Source organism: Taudactylus pleione, unplaced genomic scaffold (assembly GCF_031769625.1).
Source record: "Taudactylus pleione unplaced genomic scaffold, aTauple2 ptg000490l, whole genome shotgun sequence".
Taxonomy (NCBI): domain Eukaryota; kingdom Metazoa; phylum Chordata; class Amphibia; order Anura; family Myobatrachidae; genus Taudactylus; species Taudactylus pleione.
In genome coordinates, this window is record NW_028284892.1 from 1902161 (window position 1) to 1918749 (window position 16589).

Below are 16589 nucleotides of genomic sequence, written 5' to 3' on the forward strand. Positions count from 1 at the left end.
GGTCTTAGCTCGGCCGAGATTCCAGGAGACCAGGTCTGGTTTAATAAAGACCGTCTACAGCTTCAGCTTGGCCACAAAGTCAAATGTTTCCCTCTGATTGGCTGCTGGAGGCAATAAACTGCCCACAGTCACGCTGCGGGGCTCCAGAATTCCCATTGCTCCCCGTGACAATATTAATACATCTGGAAAATAAACATTAGTCTCTAGGAACCCAATAATAGAAAAACTTGGGGTGGAGGGAGGGTTTGTGCGGGGCGAACTTATCTCCCCCCTCTGCCGATTACTGCTTAACCTGGAGACCCCGAGCAAAGGCCATTAATGACCAAGGGGGACAAGTATTAGCATTATTTTCCTGGATTTCTATCTATGTCTGGAAACTTGCACAGCTCTAAAATATTCACCAAAATCAGTCTGTTTATTTTATGTTTATACTTTATTCAGTAAAGATTTGTGACTTAGACTCTTGATGGCTACTAAGTTTTCCGAACATTTGTATGTTTATTTTTTTGAAATTATATACCAAATAATGAAGGTTTGTTTTTGCAAAAAAAATATCTTTTAGACATATTCTGTAAGACATGCAGGCAGGGGTTACTCTTTGCACAGATGGTTTTATTTCTTGGCACTTGCATTTTTTTTGGAATGGGGAGGTATCCGGCAAACTGCATCTAGAGTTAAAATGACACATCAGCCATAGACTTCACGGAACAGCGCCCCTAGTGGCCAGTTCATATAGGTCATTGGCCAAAACCTTAATAACTTCATAACCAACCATCTAAAAGTATTAAGGTTCTGAAATTTGAGTTATATATCTGAAAATCAGCAAAAATATATAGATGTCCGTTAATTAATAGCTAAATAAACATAAGAAAAAATTACAGGGGATTGCAAAAAAGTGCCAAGCAATGGTATTTGCACTACTACCTGTATCACCTGTTGCTGTTAACCCTTTCAGTGTCCCTCCATGAGCAATCTACGGCTGTATACTAGCAATGTAGGATGTAAAGAATGAACGAGCGAACTGCTGGAAATGTTTCTCGTTTTCTCTCTCACTCTCTCAGGTAGTGCGTCCCCCCCCCACCTTGCTAAAGATAGAACTACAGGTTTTTAATTAGCAGATGGAGCAACACAGGCATAATTAAACACAGTGCAGTCGTGAGCGGGTGTTCTTGTGAATTCCAGCACTCGCACGAAGAGCCACGCGCTAATGCGCTAGATACACTCATTTATCGTCAGATGATCATGCATATTAAAAGCTCCGACCTCCTGCTTTGCGTCTGGAGGGTATAACAGCCTGGGTTTAGTTGTTGGGGGAGCTTTAAACGCGATATTGCATTTTTGTGTTCTCCAGCTGTTGTCTTCAGGTGTGTACATTTAGGAGCGCAGAAGCAGATTACAACCTTTAATACAGTATTAGGAACCAACAGGTCAGATGTATAATAGACTGGTCCTTTTATATACGGTAGGGGGCTGGATCAATTCCTGAACAATTCCATAGCATTCAGTTGTTGTTTCCTATTTTAAAGACACTACTGTAGTGTTACAATATAACTTCTCTAAAGCTCTTAATGTATTATCATTTATACAAGGAAGTGGCTTTGTTCCTCCGTGTAACACTGCTCTCTGCTACTCTGTTACCACTCCCATAGCTGCTTTTCCAAAACACGTTTCGGGAATCTGACCTGTTCCAACATTTTTTTTTTTTTTTTTTTTTTTTCCTTTCCCCTCTCTGGCTTTTCCTGGCCTGAGAATCTACAGTGGGACAGCTATTTTTAACTCTGCCTCAGCTATTTTTGGGACACCAAGTGTAAAATTCCTTTTCTTAAAAACAATGGTCCGCACAGCGTAGAACAATTCATGGAGACGGCGGGTCCTTAGTGTTCCACGGCTGTCCCCCCTAATCCCCTTCCCCCCTCCCCACACACACACACACACACACACATACACAATCCAGTACATTGCTATGCTATAGCAGTAACTCACGCGTTTCGCTCAGGATAACAAAGGCCGCTTCCTGTTTAAGTGTGATTCCAAGAATCTTTGATAATAAAGCTTTTCAGCTGTGGAACATCTTTGACTTGGGTCAAGTAAAGTGTATTTTTATGCAAACCGTGCCATGAGAAATTGGCCAAAACCCCCCCCCCCCCCCCCCCCCCCTCATTTGAAAGTTTACAACTTTTCAATTTCTTTATATGATACAATATTTATGGTAAAATGAGCTTCTGACGATATACATGACTAAACTGCTTATTATTGTATACAGTGTTTGAGTTTTATAATTTTTCATTTTAATCTGGCCACTAGGTGGCTGTTCAACAGTAATATTTCACATATATTCTGGTATATTATATAGAGCATACATTCATAGATAATAACTGTAAGAAAATAAATGGAAATATGCGATTGTTTTCTGTGCAAAATGACATATGTTAGAGTAAGGATACAAAAAATACAGTTTAATTATACTTTGTTAAATATTGACATGGCCACAAAACGCGGCCCATTATCTCTCTGGTGCAGAGGTTCCCAAACACGGTCCTCAAGGCTCCCCAACAGTTCAGGCTCAGTTCACAGATGGTTTAATCAAATTGACTGAGGCACTAATTGTCACCTGTGTTCAACCATGAATTTCTCTAAAACCTGAACTGTTGGGGTGCTTTGAGGACAGCATTTGGGAACCTCTGGTGTAGTGTATTGATGGTCTCTTATTTTCATGAATATTGGTTCAGCCCACAAAATGGCTGATTCCATACTATACGAAGGGGTTTGTTGGTCATTACGTGCAGTCTGGTACTTCAGCCGAGTTATTACCTGTGTATAACGCAACCATTACGTCAGTTATCCCCTTAGTACTGTTTCAACGTTTTTTTCAATTATTTCATTGACTTGTTTGTATATCACTATCACTCTCCCTGATTATGCATTACTTGGTAATTCTGAGGAAATAATGGGCCTGTCCTTGCAAAAGTACCATGCTGCTGACTGAACTCTTTAATAATCTTTATAATATGCAAGTAAATCTAAATAATATCTGTATAAAGGGTCTGATTCAAGTTAAGTACCTGGAGCTAGTCAATGTCTGCCCTCGGTAAGCACGTGACTAGCCCCGAGGGTCACATAGCTCAGATTTCTTAGGAAATAAATACGCGTTAGTGCTTCCGGTGCTAGTCGCAGGCTTACCGTGTGCGGTAATTACATAGCTCCAGTCACTTAACCCGGCAGCTATAGATTACCCCGGGATTACTGCAGGCAATAATTGAATAGATCCGAGCAATTAACCTGGAAGCTAAGGAGTGAGCTCTGATGTCATCAGCTTATAATCAGCGAGTTATGATGACATCACTGTAGCCTTCATAAGGAAGAACTGCATTAATAGAAATGACTCACCCCCTACTGTAAATTATTATGCCTATTCATAGTCGGCTGGGTGGTGTTGTGCATCTATGTGGTCACAGAACTCCTTGGTGACCTCTAATATCCATATAATTTACAGTAAGGGGTACATCTACATTATCCCATAGGTAATGTACAGTAGGCGCTAGTCTTATCCGTTAATGACACGTGACTTTATATTACCTACAGAAAGTGATAGTGTTCCTAATCAAATGCAAATGTTATTTACAGGCTTCTATACATATATTAATGCCACAGTTGTTATCGATTTGAGCGTCTGCCTATCGGCCAGCGTTGTCCCATTGGTGTAATGCTGGGATGAAAGGGGTCCGTGGACCCTGACGTTTTGTAAACACAGCATTTAATAGGCACAAGAAAGAAACCAACAAGCACATTTTCCCGGCTCCTGTCCCCATCAGCACATTGTAGCCAAGAGATAATAAGACTGATAATACATGATTGATTTTAAACTGTTAAAAGGCTTTGGGGAGAGTTACTACAGTAGAACAATGTGCATGGGTTTGAGGATATTATCCCCAAGGGGATACGCTCTAACAAGGCTGAACTCTCTCTGATGGGAAACATGTTTTTCACATACTCTCTCTCTTTCTGTCTTCCCCTCATCCTAGCACTGAAGCCGGCCAAATCCCTTCTCAACATCTGGACCCAGCAGGCAAATAGCATGAAGTGAGGGGAGAAACCGGGGGTTTGTTTTCAATTATTTCATGAACATATTGTGACGAGAGGGGGGATACAACGGGAACCCATTCTCCGCAAGGTCTTCGCTGGACGGTGAGGATTTCCAGGAACCATGGGCAGGAAAAAGATTCAGATCCAGCGGATCACAGACGAACGGAACAGACAGGTTGGTGGTACCATTTCATGCGCAAGCCATTATGTAGGCCCGGAGGCAGGCAGCTAGCTGCGCAAGGAGTGTTGTCAGAGCATGCTGGAATTTTTAGTTCTACAGTTGGCAGAGAGCAGCTGGCTGCCTAACCCGGATGTAGACCCGGTGCTTCCTCCAGAATTAGTTTTTCCGCATTTGTCAATGATGCAATTTCAGAGGCCTTCCAACTTCAAAGGAAGTACATGGTATAATGGCCCATATATATATATATATATATATATATATATATATATTATGAGATGGCACCTGGTTTTTATTAAAGGTGACATATCCCTGCCGTACGGTACTATGCAATGTGATAGATTAGAGTTAAATGAACATTTAGGATGACCATGAAATATGTGCAGTGAATCTCCTGGTTGCATATCCTGCATACGTATATTTCAAATGCTTTGTTTCCAAATGTTTAAAGTTACCCCATGACCCACACACAGGGGGCGCTGCAGAGCGATCCACATTTCACCATCTTTGCTGCATTCTAATTGGCTTTTTTCCCGCCCACAAAATGGCAGCTGCCTTTCCTCTGTGTACAGTTCTTTTTAGTATTTCGAGACCCCAAGTATTATTTTGCAGTTGTTGAGAGACCCCCAAAAGACTTGCTACCTAAAATGATATATTGCATATAAGACGGTCAGGGAGCCCCTTAACCACTCAACTGGCGTGGTCGCATGGGATTCAGCCGCAGCCAAATGTGCTGCAGCTACATGCCGCCCAGCGCAGCAAGCCTGTGAGTGAAATGCGCCTGATTGTGACTCTGGCTACCATTTTTGATTTTTCGGAGAGAGCTGTATGTAGCGCAGTCTACTGAGAAAAAGATATATTTAAAAAATAATTCTGATACCCGCAAGCCATGAAAGGGTTACACTGTCCTGCTAACCGTAACTTTGTGAAGTCCTTACAGGGAAGATTTCGGAAAGGCAGAGTTTAAAAGGCAAGTAATCTGACTAAAGATGTTTGTCTTGGAACTACAATGGGTTCAAGATGTCCTGCATTACCCTGTTCAGCAATATAAACGTCCACATTCTGCTTACAAGGAGTAATTCTCCTACTATGTGTGTTATAGCGGCTGTTTGTCACAATATAACAATGGCCGACTTACAGGTATGTTGTGTTCTTAGCATCACACATGATCCTGGTCTTGGCCGTGTGGTCATATACATCAGGAATCTACATTCTAAATGGACGCTACAGAAATATGAAGTTGTGTGTTTGTCTCTACCCAGAATCCTCGGCTGCGCTGAGTGTTTTTTTGCCTGCGGGCAACAACAAACTTTTGTTTCATTAATATTTCGTTGTTTATGGTTGATATTTATTCCGTGGTTGGCAGATGTAACCATCTGGTGGAAATATCCAGAGAGCTTTTTTTTTTTTTCAATTATGGTGTCACACTGGCACTTTTTGAACGCAGTTTTTATGCAGCCAAAATAGAGCGCAGCTTTCAAAAACTTGTGTCATAACATTCAGTAGGGAGAGCTGAAGAGAGATTCAGCAGTGGGAAAAAAAAAAGCGGCATCCAGCGATTCCTATTGAATGTAATATGAGGATAATGCTGCTCTCAGAAGCCCCCCTCTATGCTGCATATCAGCAATATTGGCTGTCCTGCTGCCCCTAGTGACAGGCACCCTTATCACCAACTAGTGACTCCCGTCCTGGTCATGACCTTTCTTTAGAAGGAACTGAAATGCGCATCCGCTGTGAAAATCCTGCATGCAGCGTTTCCTATTGAATGTTGAATGTAATACAGTGCATCCGGAAAGTATTCACAGCGCTTCACTTTTTCCACATTTTGTTATGTTACAGCCTTATTCCAAAATGGAATAAATTCATTTTTGTCCTCAAAATTCTACACACAATACCCCATAATGACAACGTGTAAAAGTTTTTTTTGAGATTTTTGCTAATTTAATAAAAAAAAAAAACTAAGTAATCACATGCACATAAGTATTCACAGCCTTTGCTCAGTACTTTGTTGATGCACCTTTGGCAGCAATTACAGCCTCAAGTCTTTTTGAATATAATGCCTCAAGCTTGGCACACCTATCTTTGGGCAGTTTCACCCATTCCTCTTTGCAGCACCTCTCAAGCTCCATCAGGTTGGATGGGAAGCGTCGGTGCACAGCCATTTTCACATCTCTCCAGAGATGTTCAATCGGATTCAAGTCTGGGCTCTGGCTGGGCCACTCAAGGACATTCACAGAGTTGTCCTGAAGCCACTCCTTTGATATCTTAGCTGCGTGCTTGGTTCATCTTTTGGCAGAACAATGACCCTGTCGCCCCAGTCTGAGATCAAGAGCGCTCTGGAGCAGGTTTTCATCCAGGATGTCTCTGTACATTGCTGCATTCATCTTTCCCTCTATCCTGACTAGTCTCCCAGTTCCTGCCACTGAGAATCATCCCCACAGCATGATGCTGCCACCACCATGCTTCACTGTAGGGATGGTATTGGCCTGGTGATGAGCGGTGCCTGGTTTCCTCCAAACATAACGCCTGGCATTCACGCCAAAGAGTTCAATCTTTGTCTCATCAGACCAGATAATTTTGTTTCTCATGGTCTGAGTCCTTCAGGTGCATTTTGGCAAACTCCAGGTGGGCTGCCATGTGTTTTTTACTAAGGAGTGGCTTCCGTCTGGCCACTCTACCATACAGGCCTGATTGGTGGATTGCTGCAGAGATGGTTATCTTTCTGGAAGGTTCTCCTCTCTTCACAGAGGAATGCTGTAGCTCTGACAGAGTGACCATCGGGTTCTTGGTCACCTCCCTGTCTAGGGCCCTTCTCCTCCGATCGCTCAGTTTAGATGGCCGGCCAACTCTAGGAAGAGTCCTCGTGGTTCCGAACTTCTTTCTTTTACGGATGATGGAGGCCACTGTGCTCATTGGGACCTTCAAAGCAGCAGATATTTTTCTGTACCCTTCCCCAGATTTGTGCCTCGAGACAATCCTGTCTCGGAGGTCTACAGACAATTCCTTGGACTTCATGCTTGGTTTGTGCTCTGACATGCACTGTCAGGTGTGGGGCCTTATGTAGACAGGTGTATGCCTTTCAAAATCATGTCCAATCAACTGAATTTACCACAGGTGGACTCCAATTAAGCTGTAGGAACATCTCAAGGATGATCAGTGGAAACAGGATGCACCTGAGCTCAATTTTGAGCTTCATGACAAAGGCTGTGAATACTTATGTACATGTGATTTCTTAGTTGTTTTTTTTTTTTTTAATTAGCAAAAATCTAAAAAAAAATAATTTTTTACATGTTGCCATTATGGGGTATTGTGTGTAGAATTTTGAGGACAAAATTTAATTTATTTCACTTTGGAATAAGGCTGTAACATAACAAAATGTGGAAAAAGTGAAGCGTTGTGAATACTTTCCGGGTGCACTGTATGTCGCTGTTAGAAGCCCATGTGCTGCATTATAATCAATCATGGCTTCCCTTGGCTGCTAGCGGAGGGAGGAGGGGGGGGAAGCACCTTCATCGCTCAGCAATGACTTCCTTCTTGGTCATAAGGGCCGTGGCAGGAAGTAACCGCTATAGAGGAAATCCACAGACACTAATGTAAACAAGAGGCCCTTTGACAATAATGTATTAGAGGTATAGGGATAGCAGACAACAGGTTAGAAGGTTAAGCTGGTATTGAATTTTGCCTGGCAATAAAGCAGTACGGTCTGTGCGAGTGAATCTGTGCCATAACGCAGCCGCCCACATGGTGTACAATGTATGGAATTGTTTTGGAAGGATGAAAGCTTCCGGCAGTTGTCCTTGTCGCTGCCGCTTAGCTATTAAAGTTGAACTCCTTTCCATTGTGCCCATGGGTGTGAGATAGTTGCCCTCCTCCCCCCATTAAAGCTGACTATTCCCATGTCACAGAGTGGTCTGCAGTACCCCATTATATAGCACACAGACATGCCTAGAGAATAACACAGCACAACGGGTGCCGATGTGCTGTAATCCGTCACAGCCAATAAGGAGGCTGCGTTCCTCAACCCTGGCTGAGGTAAACTAATATAAGCTGATTATTGATCTTAAAACTTAATAGGCCCAAAGGACCCCAGAAAGACCAAGCTTGGGATGGGCCGCGGTTACACCTGGCATAGTAAGCCTGCTTTCCCGCAAAGGATTCTGGGACAGTGCGCATCCATTTTTTTTATTTTTTTGTAAGTCAAGGAATTCTAATTGCCTGTGCCAGACAAGCTTTGTAGTTACAGCATTTTTAATACTTGTTAGGTTTTATTTTTCCATAAATGAATGTCAATTAAGCCTTTATATGTATTAAACCAATTATTCCAATACGTTTTCTGGCTTGTTTGGAGGACTTGCACTAAGTATATTTATGGTTTGTTTTACTTTGGGATATTTATGTTTTCATACGAAGGCTGGATGATTTTATCTCACATTGAGTTGAAGTATGAAACAGTAAGTGCAATTTCTGCCGTAACACGTTTTTTTTTTTCCATAATGAACCGGCCTTGATAAACAGAGCCCATAGCTAAATATCTTTCCCATAACCCCCTACTGCCGGGTGCGCTTGGTGCGGCGTAAGGCGAGAATATGCCGCCCTCAGACTCTTAACTGAGTGATGATTGGCAACTGTATTTTCCAGCTCTGTGATCACTGACAGCGAAGTAAGCCAGCAAGCAGCTGTCCTCTCTGCATGGCGGGATGTCAGTGTGGATGCTGGAATGGCCGGCTCATTAATGACACAGCCCACCACCATGCCACTTAGCACTCCATTGTAGCAGACCCATCCAGCAGGGAAGGGGTTAATGCTGAAGTGTCCCCCTACACTGTTAGGCAGCAGATGCAGCCAAACTAATATTGGGCCTATCCCGTCTCCGGGAACTCGTGACAGAGCCGAGGCATGAGGCACAGAGTGCCTCAGTTTTGTCACTATTTCTTAGGCTGCGTTCTCATGGATAATGGTTCAGCTTACAAAATAGCTGCCTTTACTGTGTTTGTGTACTCACTGGTGGTCTGTAAGCGTGGGGAAAGCTATGCCAGCTCCGGCTGCCTTTTGGGAAGCCTTTTTGTGGGACAGGGTCATGTGACTGCGATGCTCCTTGTCACACACATGCCAGGAAGCGTGGGAGAATACTATTTGCTCAATCAGGAAACGCAGCTTCCTGCTGCCCCCGAAGCCCCTACACTTCGGAGCAAGTTTTTTTTTTTTTTTAATTTTCATTCATTGACTTTGTTACTCTTTTGTGAACATGAATACGGGCTGCGTTTTCTTTAATACGGCTGTTTTATCCAAATTTTTCAGACCTCTAGTTGATGAAGAAATTCATTAAAATGACATCATGTGTCCTCATGTTCGGATATTAAACAGTTTTTAATGTATTTTTTTATTTAACTGTTGGAATAAATGTCCCCTACGTGTGTGGCTGTAGTTGCTATACCTGTAGCTTTTCTTCCTGGCTTTTAAAGGGTATTTAACCCTATGTGCTTGTGTTGTCCTTTACATCAGTAGTACAGGATTAAAATGATACACAATTTAACCAGGTTTCTATGGCAACACTAATAAGTTGTCTTGAGCTCACTATTGAGTACAGTCTCCATTGTGTGTCTTCTCTTTCCCACAATCACTTTTTCTCCTAGAGTTCTCCTGACAGTCTACTTGATAATCCCATTACAATACAATAGCATGGCCTAGCTACAAGGGATGGTTTCGACTATATTACAGGTGCGTTACAGGGATCCAGAAAATTAGTTTTCTGAAACGCCTGTGTGATCTTTTCCTAGGGTAGGGTGAGGGGGAAGGGGGATTAATTTAGACGCAGTGGTGGTGACATGCTTTCCTAGTACGGTACATTGCTGCCATCCACATCACAAGTTTTGCTTGGTACCCCTTAGAGATGCACAGGAAAACTTGCGTTGTCTGGGGTTCCGTAGAGTAATGGAGGACGTGACTGCTATAGAAAGGTCTTGGACACATACAGTAGTGATCTGTATTTGTGTAACAGTGACGATGAGCAGTTGCGCTATGCTATGACCACAATGTAACTCCTTTATCATTTATATAGGCTGCATTTTGGAGAACCTATGACAATTTCTGTATAGCTATTTCAGTGATACATTGCATACTACTTTGGGGGAAATTCAGTTGTCTTTTTATCGCTACAGAAGTGACGGGAGATGGTTATTTGTTTGTGCTGTGGGCATCCATTACTTCTCATGGCTGTCTCGCCCAAATGCACCGCAATTTGCCACGTAAAGCGGCTAAACCAGTGCAAGCTACTGGGACAGAAATAATGGGCACTCGCAATTGTACAGTTCCCATCACGTTAGACGGGAGCTGTGACCATGGAAAAACAATTGAATTCCCCCTTTTTGTGCTGAAGGCTTCCTGAGCGGCCTTTTTATGCAGCCTGGCTTACACCGGGAGGTCTGGAGGTAAAACTCAAATCACAGTACACAATTCATGCACAGTATGCTACGTCTGGACAGTGTTAATAACTAATCAGAAAAGATACAAGTATTAATTACTGTAAGTTCACAATAAAACACATCTGTCTCCTCAATGAAATGGAAATATGTTTTATTGCCGCGGATTGATTGCTAGTAGATCGTAGCAGCCATGTTACTATTACTACATTACTACTAGCATTAGCATAAATGGGAGGAACTCAGAGGCATTCAGCCAATCGGAAGTAACTAACAACCGTTGCTGTATCCTTTTGCATTTTGCACCAATGAGCAATTTCCAAATAGACGCATCTGGTTCTGTGTTATGATCAGCATGGGGAGCATTTTTCGCAAACACGCCCTAAATGTGCTTTGACTACATATATACACACACACACGTGTACATAAATAACAGAAGAGCTGGACTGCGGCCTAGTCTGGCCTGGTGAGTGCTCACAGCTCATATACTGTACTGTGCTCTCTCATTGGCGACTTGCTCATGTGTCACGAGCGCCCAGCCGCGTCAGCTATGTGGAGAGAGGGATAAAGCTTAGGACAGTATTTGTTTGCTAGGCACATTTTTTTACAAGGCAGATTTGGACAGTGTTTATATATGTGTATATGTGTAGTTCTCACGGAAGTATGCAATGTGTATATAAAACTTCCATACAGAACTTTACAGTTGTTCTCTTTTCAGTGCGCAAAAAAACCGAATAGGCACATTTTCTTTAAGGTTGGTTTTCTCATTCTGCGAAAAACGTAGAGCAGGGCTGTCATGCTGAGGCCTAGAGGCCAGGTGTAGAGGTGCGTATCCACTACCCGATTACACAGAGCGATTGAACGATAACGACATCAATATTGTTAAATCGCTCGTTAATCGGGCAGCAAACTGTCGGTAACGACCAGCGATGCGCGTTCCCAACAGGTTGTTGCCGTATCGCTCATCGCCCAAGCATGCAGGTCAACCTGACTATATCGTCAGGTCTGACCAGGTTCAGGGATGAGGGGGAGGGTGTACTGGGCACTGTACTGAACGATATTGTTATGGTTCAGTCTTTTCACTGTCAGGTAGTGGATACCCGCCTTAAGCCTCAGACAACCTGAGCAGACACTGTTGAACGATGTAAAGGCAGCCCCTGTTCCTGTATATTTCCGGAAAGCAGTGTATAAAGTTTTTGTACAACTACTGTAATGTACTGTGGGCTTCATTCAGAGCCGCTCGTTCGTTCCGAGCGATGTTCGCACATCTGCGCATGCGTACGGATTGTAATACGCATGCGCGAACCAGTCAGTGCGGCCAAAAATCGTGTGCTCGCTAAATAGCGAATGCCTGCTATTTTGAGTGACAGGAGGAGGCGTTTGTGGGTGGTAACAGGGGAAGGTGCTTGAAAACGGGGAGTGGAGATCAGAACGCAGGCGTGCTTAAAGGTCAAAACGGGCGTTTTATGGGTGTGCATAATTAACAAAGCAGCGTCATCGGCCACGTCACTTGGTTGTTTTATAGTCAGAACTGCTCGCATGATTGCGGTAGGAAAAACCAACAACAAGAATAGAATTTAACTCAGCAATATACTCTGTATATCTGTATTGCGTAACGTGCATCCATGCAGTATATATATATCTGTACTGAGGTCCGTGCAGCCATGCAGTGTATATATCTGTACTGAGTACCGTGCAGCCATGCAGTGTATATATCTGTACCGTGCAGCCATGCAGTATATATATATCTGTACTGAGTGCCGTGCAGCCATGCAGTGTATATCTGTACTGAGTACCGTGTAGCCATGCAGTGTATATCTGTACTGAGTACCGTGTAGCCATGCAGTGTATATCTGTACTGAGTACCGTGTAGCCATGCAGTGTATATATCTGTACTGAGTACCGTGCAGCCATGCAGTGTATATCTGTACTGAGTACCGTGTAGCCATGCAGTGTATATATCTGTACTGAGTACCGTGCAGCCATGCAGTGTATATCTGTACTGAGTGCCGTGCAGCCATGCAGTGTATATCTGTACTGAGTGCCGTGCAGCCATGCAGTGTATATCTGTACTAAGTGCCGTGCTGCCATGCAGTATATATATATCTGTACTGAGTGCCGTGCAGCCATGCAGTGTATATCTGTACTGAGTACCGTGTAGCCATGCAGTGTATATATCTGTACTGAGTACCGTGCAGCCATGCAGTGTATATCTGTACTAAGTGCCGTGCTGCCATGCAGTATATATATATCTGTACTGAGTACCGTGCAGCCATGCAGTGTATATCTGTACTGAGTGCCGTGCAGCCATGCAGTGTATATCTGTACTGAGTGCCGTGCAGCCATGCAGTGTATATCTGTACTGAGTGCCGTGCAGCCATGCAGTGTATATCTGTACTGAGTGCCGTGCAGCCATGCAGTGTATATCTGTACTGAGTGCCGTGCAGCCATGCAGTGTATATCTGTACTGAGTGCCGTGCAGCCATGCAGTGTATATCTGTACTGAGTGCCGTGCAGCCATGCAGTGTATATCTGTACTGAGTGCCGTGCAGCCATGCAGTATATATATATCTGTACTGAGTGCCGTGCAGCCACGCAGTGTATATCTGTACCGAGTGCCGTGCAGCCACGCAGTGTATATCTGTACCGAGTGCCGTGCAGCCACGCAGTGTATATCTGTACCGAGTGCCGTGCAGCCACGCAGTGTATATCTGTACCGAGTGCCGTGCAGCCATGCAGTGTATATCTGTACCGAGTGCCGTGCAGCCATGCAGTGTATATCTGTACCGAGTGCCGTGCAGCCATGCAGTGTATATCTGTACCGAGTGCCGTGCAGCCATGCAGTGTATATCTGTACCGAGTGCCGTGCAGCCATGCAGTGTATATCTGTACCGAGTGCCGTGCAGCCATGCAGTGTATATCTGTACCGAGTGCCGTGCAGCCATGCAGTGTATATCTGTACCGAGTGCCGTGCAGCCATGCAGTGTACATCTGTACCGAGTGCCGTGCTGCCATGCAGTGTACATCTGTACTGAGTGCCGTGCAGCCATGCAGTTTATTTCTGTACCGAGTGCCGTGCAGCCATGCAGTGTATATCTGTACTGAGTACCGTGCTGCCATGCAGTGTATATATATATCTGTACTGAGTACAGATATATATATATATATACTGCATGGCTGCACTGTACTCAGTACAGATATATATACTGCATGGCTGCACGGCACTCAGTACAGATATATACACTGCATACAGATATACAGTATATCTTTTGGCCCCTTAAAAAGTGGGAGGCACATATAGAAACCGTTGTAATTCCTACACCGTTCACCTGATTTGGATGTAATTACCCTCAAATTAAATCTGAAAGTCTGCAGTTAAAGCACATCTTGTTTGTTTCATTTCAAAGCCATTGTGGTGGTGAATAGAGGCCAAAATATGAAAATTCTGTCAATGTCCCAATATTTATGCACCTGACTATATCTGTACTGAGTATCATAGAGCCATGCAGTATATATATCTGTACTGAGTATCATAGAGCCATGCAGTATATATATCTGTACTGAGTATCATAGAGCCATGCAGTATATATATCTGTACTGAGTACCGTGCTGCCATGCAGTATATCTGTATATCTGTATGCAGTATATATATATCTGTGCTGAGTACCGTGCTGCCATGTAGTATACTTTATATCTGTATGCAGTGTATATATCTGTACTGAGTACCGTGCTGCCATGCATTATACTGTATATCTGTATGCAGTGTATATATCTGTACTGAGTGCCGTGCAGCCATGCAGTATATATATCTGTACTGAGTACAGTGCAGCCATGCAGTGTATATATATATATATATATATATCTGTACTGAGTACAGTGCAGCCATGCAGTATATATATCTGTACTGAGTGCCGTGCAGACATGCAGTATATATATCTGTACTGAGTACCGTGCTGCCACGCAGTATATATATCTGTACTGAGTACAGTGCAGCCATGCAGTATATATATATATATCTGTACTGAGTGCCGTGCAGCCATACAGTATATATATCTGTACTGAGTACCGTGCTGCCATGCAGTATATGTATCTGTACTGAGTACCGTGCAGCCATGCAGTATATATATCTGTACTGAGTGCCGTGCAGACATGCAGTATATATATCTGTACTGAGTACCGTGCTGCCACGCAGTATATGTATATATATCTGTACTGAGTACAGTGCAGCCATGCAGTATATATATATATATCTGTACTGAGTGCCGTGCAGCCATACAGTATATATGTGTACTGAGAGCCGTGCAGACATGCAGTATATGTATCTGTACTGAGTACCATGCAGCCATGTAGTATGTATGTGTACTGAGTACCGTGCAGCCATGCAGTATATATATCTGTACTGAGTGCCGTCGCAGACCGGGGGCGCTAGCGGTGGCGGCGGGCCCCCCCTCCAGCGGAGGCATACCCCGCCAGACCACTAGACCACCAGGGTTAATATCGCGGCAAGCGGGATGCCGGCAACCCGGGGGTTAATATGCTAGCCAGGGGAGGAAGCCTTCCCTGTCAGCGGCTCCTCCCCTCAGCTCAACGCGCCTTGCAGCCCGTAGTCTGGCGTCGCTGAGCTGCAGCTACTCGGCCACTCCTCCTCTGAGGTCTCCAGCGGCCATTTTCTCTGTGGCAGCGTGGATACTCTCAGGGAGCACGCGGACCTGTCCCCCTGTGTACCTCTCCCCTGCAGAAGGACAGTGTACACAGCGCTATAGCCCTCCCAGACACTGAATCTGGGAGGTTGATTGTAGTGGAAAGGTGCAGTGAGTATATCTTCCTGCATGGTATGTGACTTTTGCTAGTGCTGCCTGTCTGTGTCTTATTTCTACTTACTGTCAGCCTGTACCTATCCCTTTCCTTCTCCTACAAGCCCTACAGGTGTGCGGGGGAAGGGTGTTTCTACTGACCTCACCTATATAGATCACGTATTTGTGAGGTCCGTCACATACAGTTGTGTGCTACACGGTGCCATATTGTGGGCTGTTGTTCAGCACACTGGTGAGTGCGCACGTTTTCTTCCTAAGTCATGTCTGAGGAGGAGATTGAGCACTCCGGGGCTCCGGTATTGTTCTCCTGCAGGCGCTGTTCTGCAGGAGTGGATAGGGAGGATTTGTCACAGGACGGCCTGTGCGGACGGTGCCAGGCGGTCCCTGGTACGTCTAAACCTCCCATTTCGCAGGAGCCACCATGGGCGATGTTTTCCCAGGTGCTGGTGTCCATCGCGGACCGTCTGTCGGTCCCGACTGCCGCCCCTACTAGGGCGTTGCCCCAGCCTGCCATCCCCCATTCCCCGGGTGTCCCACAATTATTGCAGACTCCCCCGGGGTCTCAGCCTGTTGGTCCCTATGCGGGGTTGCCAATGTATATTCAGTCCACCCCTGTGGCACAGCCGGCTGTGGTGCCGTTTCAGGCTCCTGTGACAGCTCCTCCACCCTGGGTGGATGCGCTTTCCCACACTGTCCAAGATTTGGCGGCAGCATCTTCGGCTTTTCAGTCGATGTTGCGCAGTGACGTGCCCTCCAGGGCGTCTAAACGCTCAGTCATGGCACAGGCTGCGCATCTTTCGGATTCTGAGGGATTCTCGGATGATGGTGAGGTACAGGATGACTCAGCCTCAGTCCAGGAGGTAGACACTAAGTCTTCCATCAATGTGCGGGCTCTGGTTAAGGCGGTGCGGGCTATTCTTCTGATTGAGGATGAGGCACCCGCTCCCAAGTCAAGATCCTAGTTTTAAAAAGGCTAAGGTTACTTCTACAGCGTTCCCCTTGTCTGATCAGTTGACTGATCACATGGCAGTGGCCTGGCAGACGCCCAGTAAGCGTTTCCTGCCACAGAAACGCTTGGCGTCCAATTATCCATTC

The 16589-nt window shown here is 44.7% G+C and overlaps 1 protein-coding gene across 6 annotated transcripts in view; it reads left to right on the plus strand.

Moving 5' to 3' along the window:
* Window positions 1–16589, plus strand: part of MEF2D (myocyte enhancer factor 2D) — a 178196-nt gene that overhangs the window by 96784 nt on the left and 64823 nt on the right. For all 6 annotated transcript variants that reach the window (XM_088449651.1, XM_088449655.1, XM_088449656.1 and 3 more), the window contains one exon: window positions 4023–4258. In XM_088449651.1, coding sequence (XP_088305777.1) covers window positions 4205–4258 — 54 coding nt within the window. In that variant the 5' untranslated portion in view covers window positions 4023–4204. The remainder of the gene's footprint in view (window positions 1–4022; window positions 4259–16589) is intronic.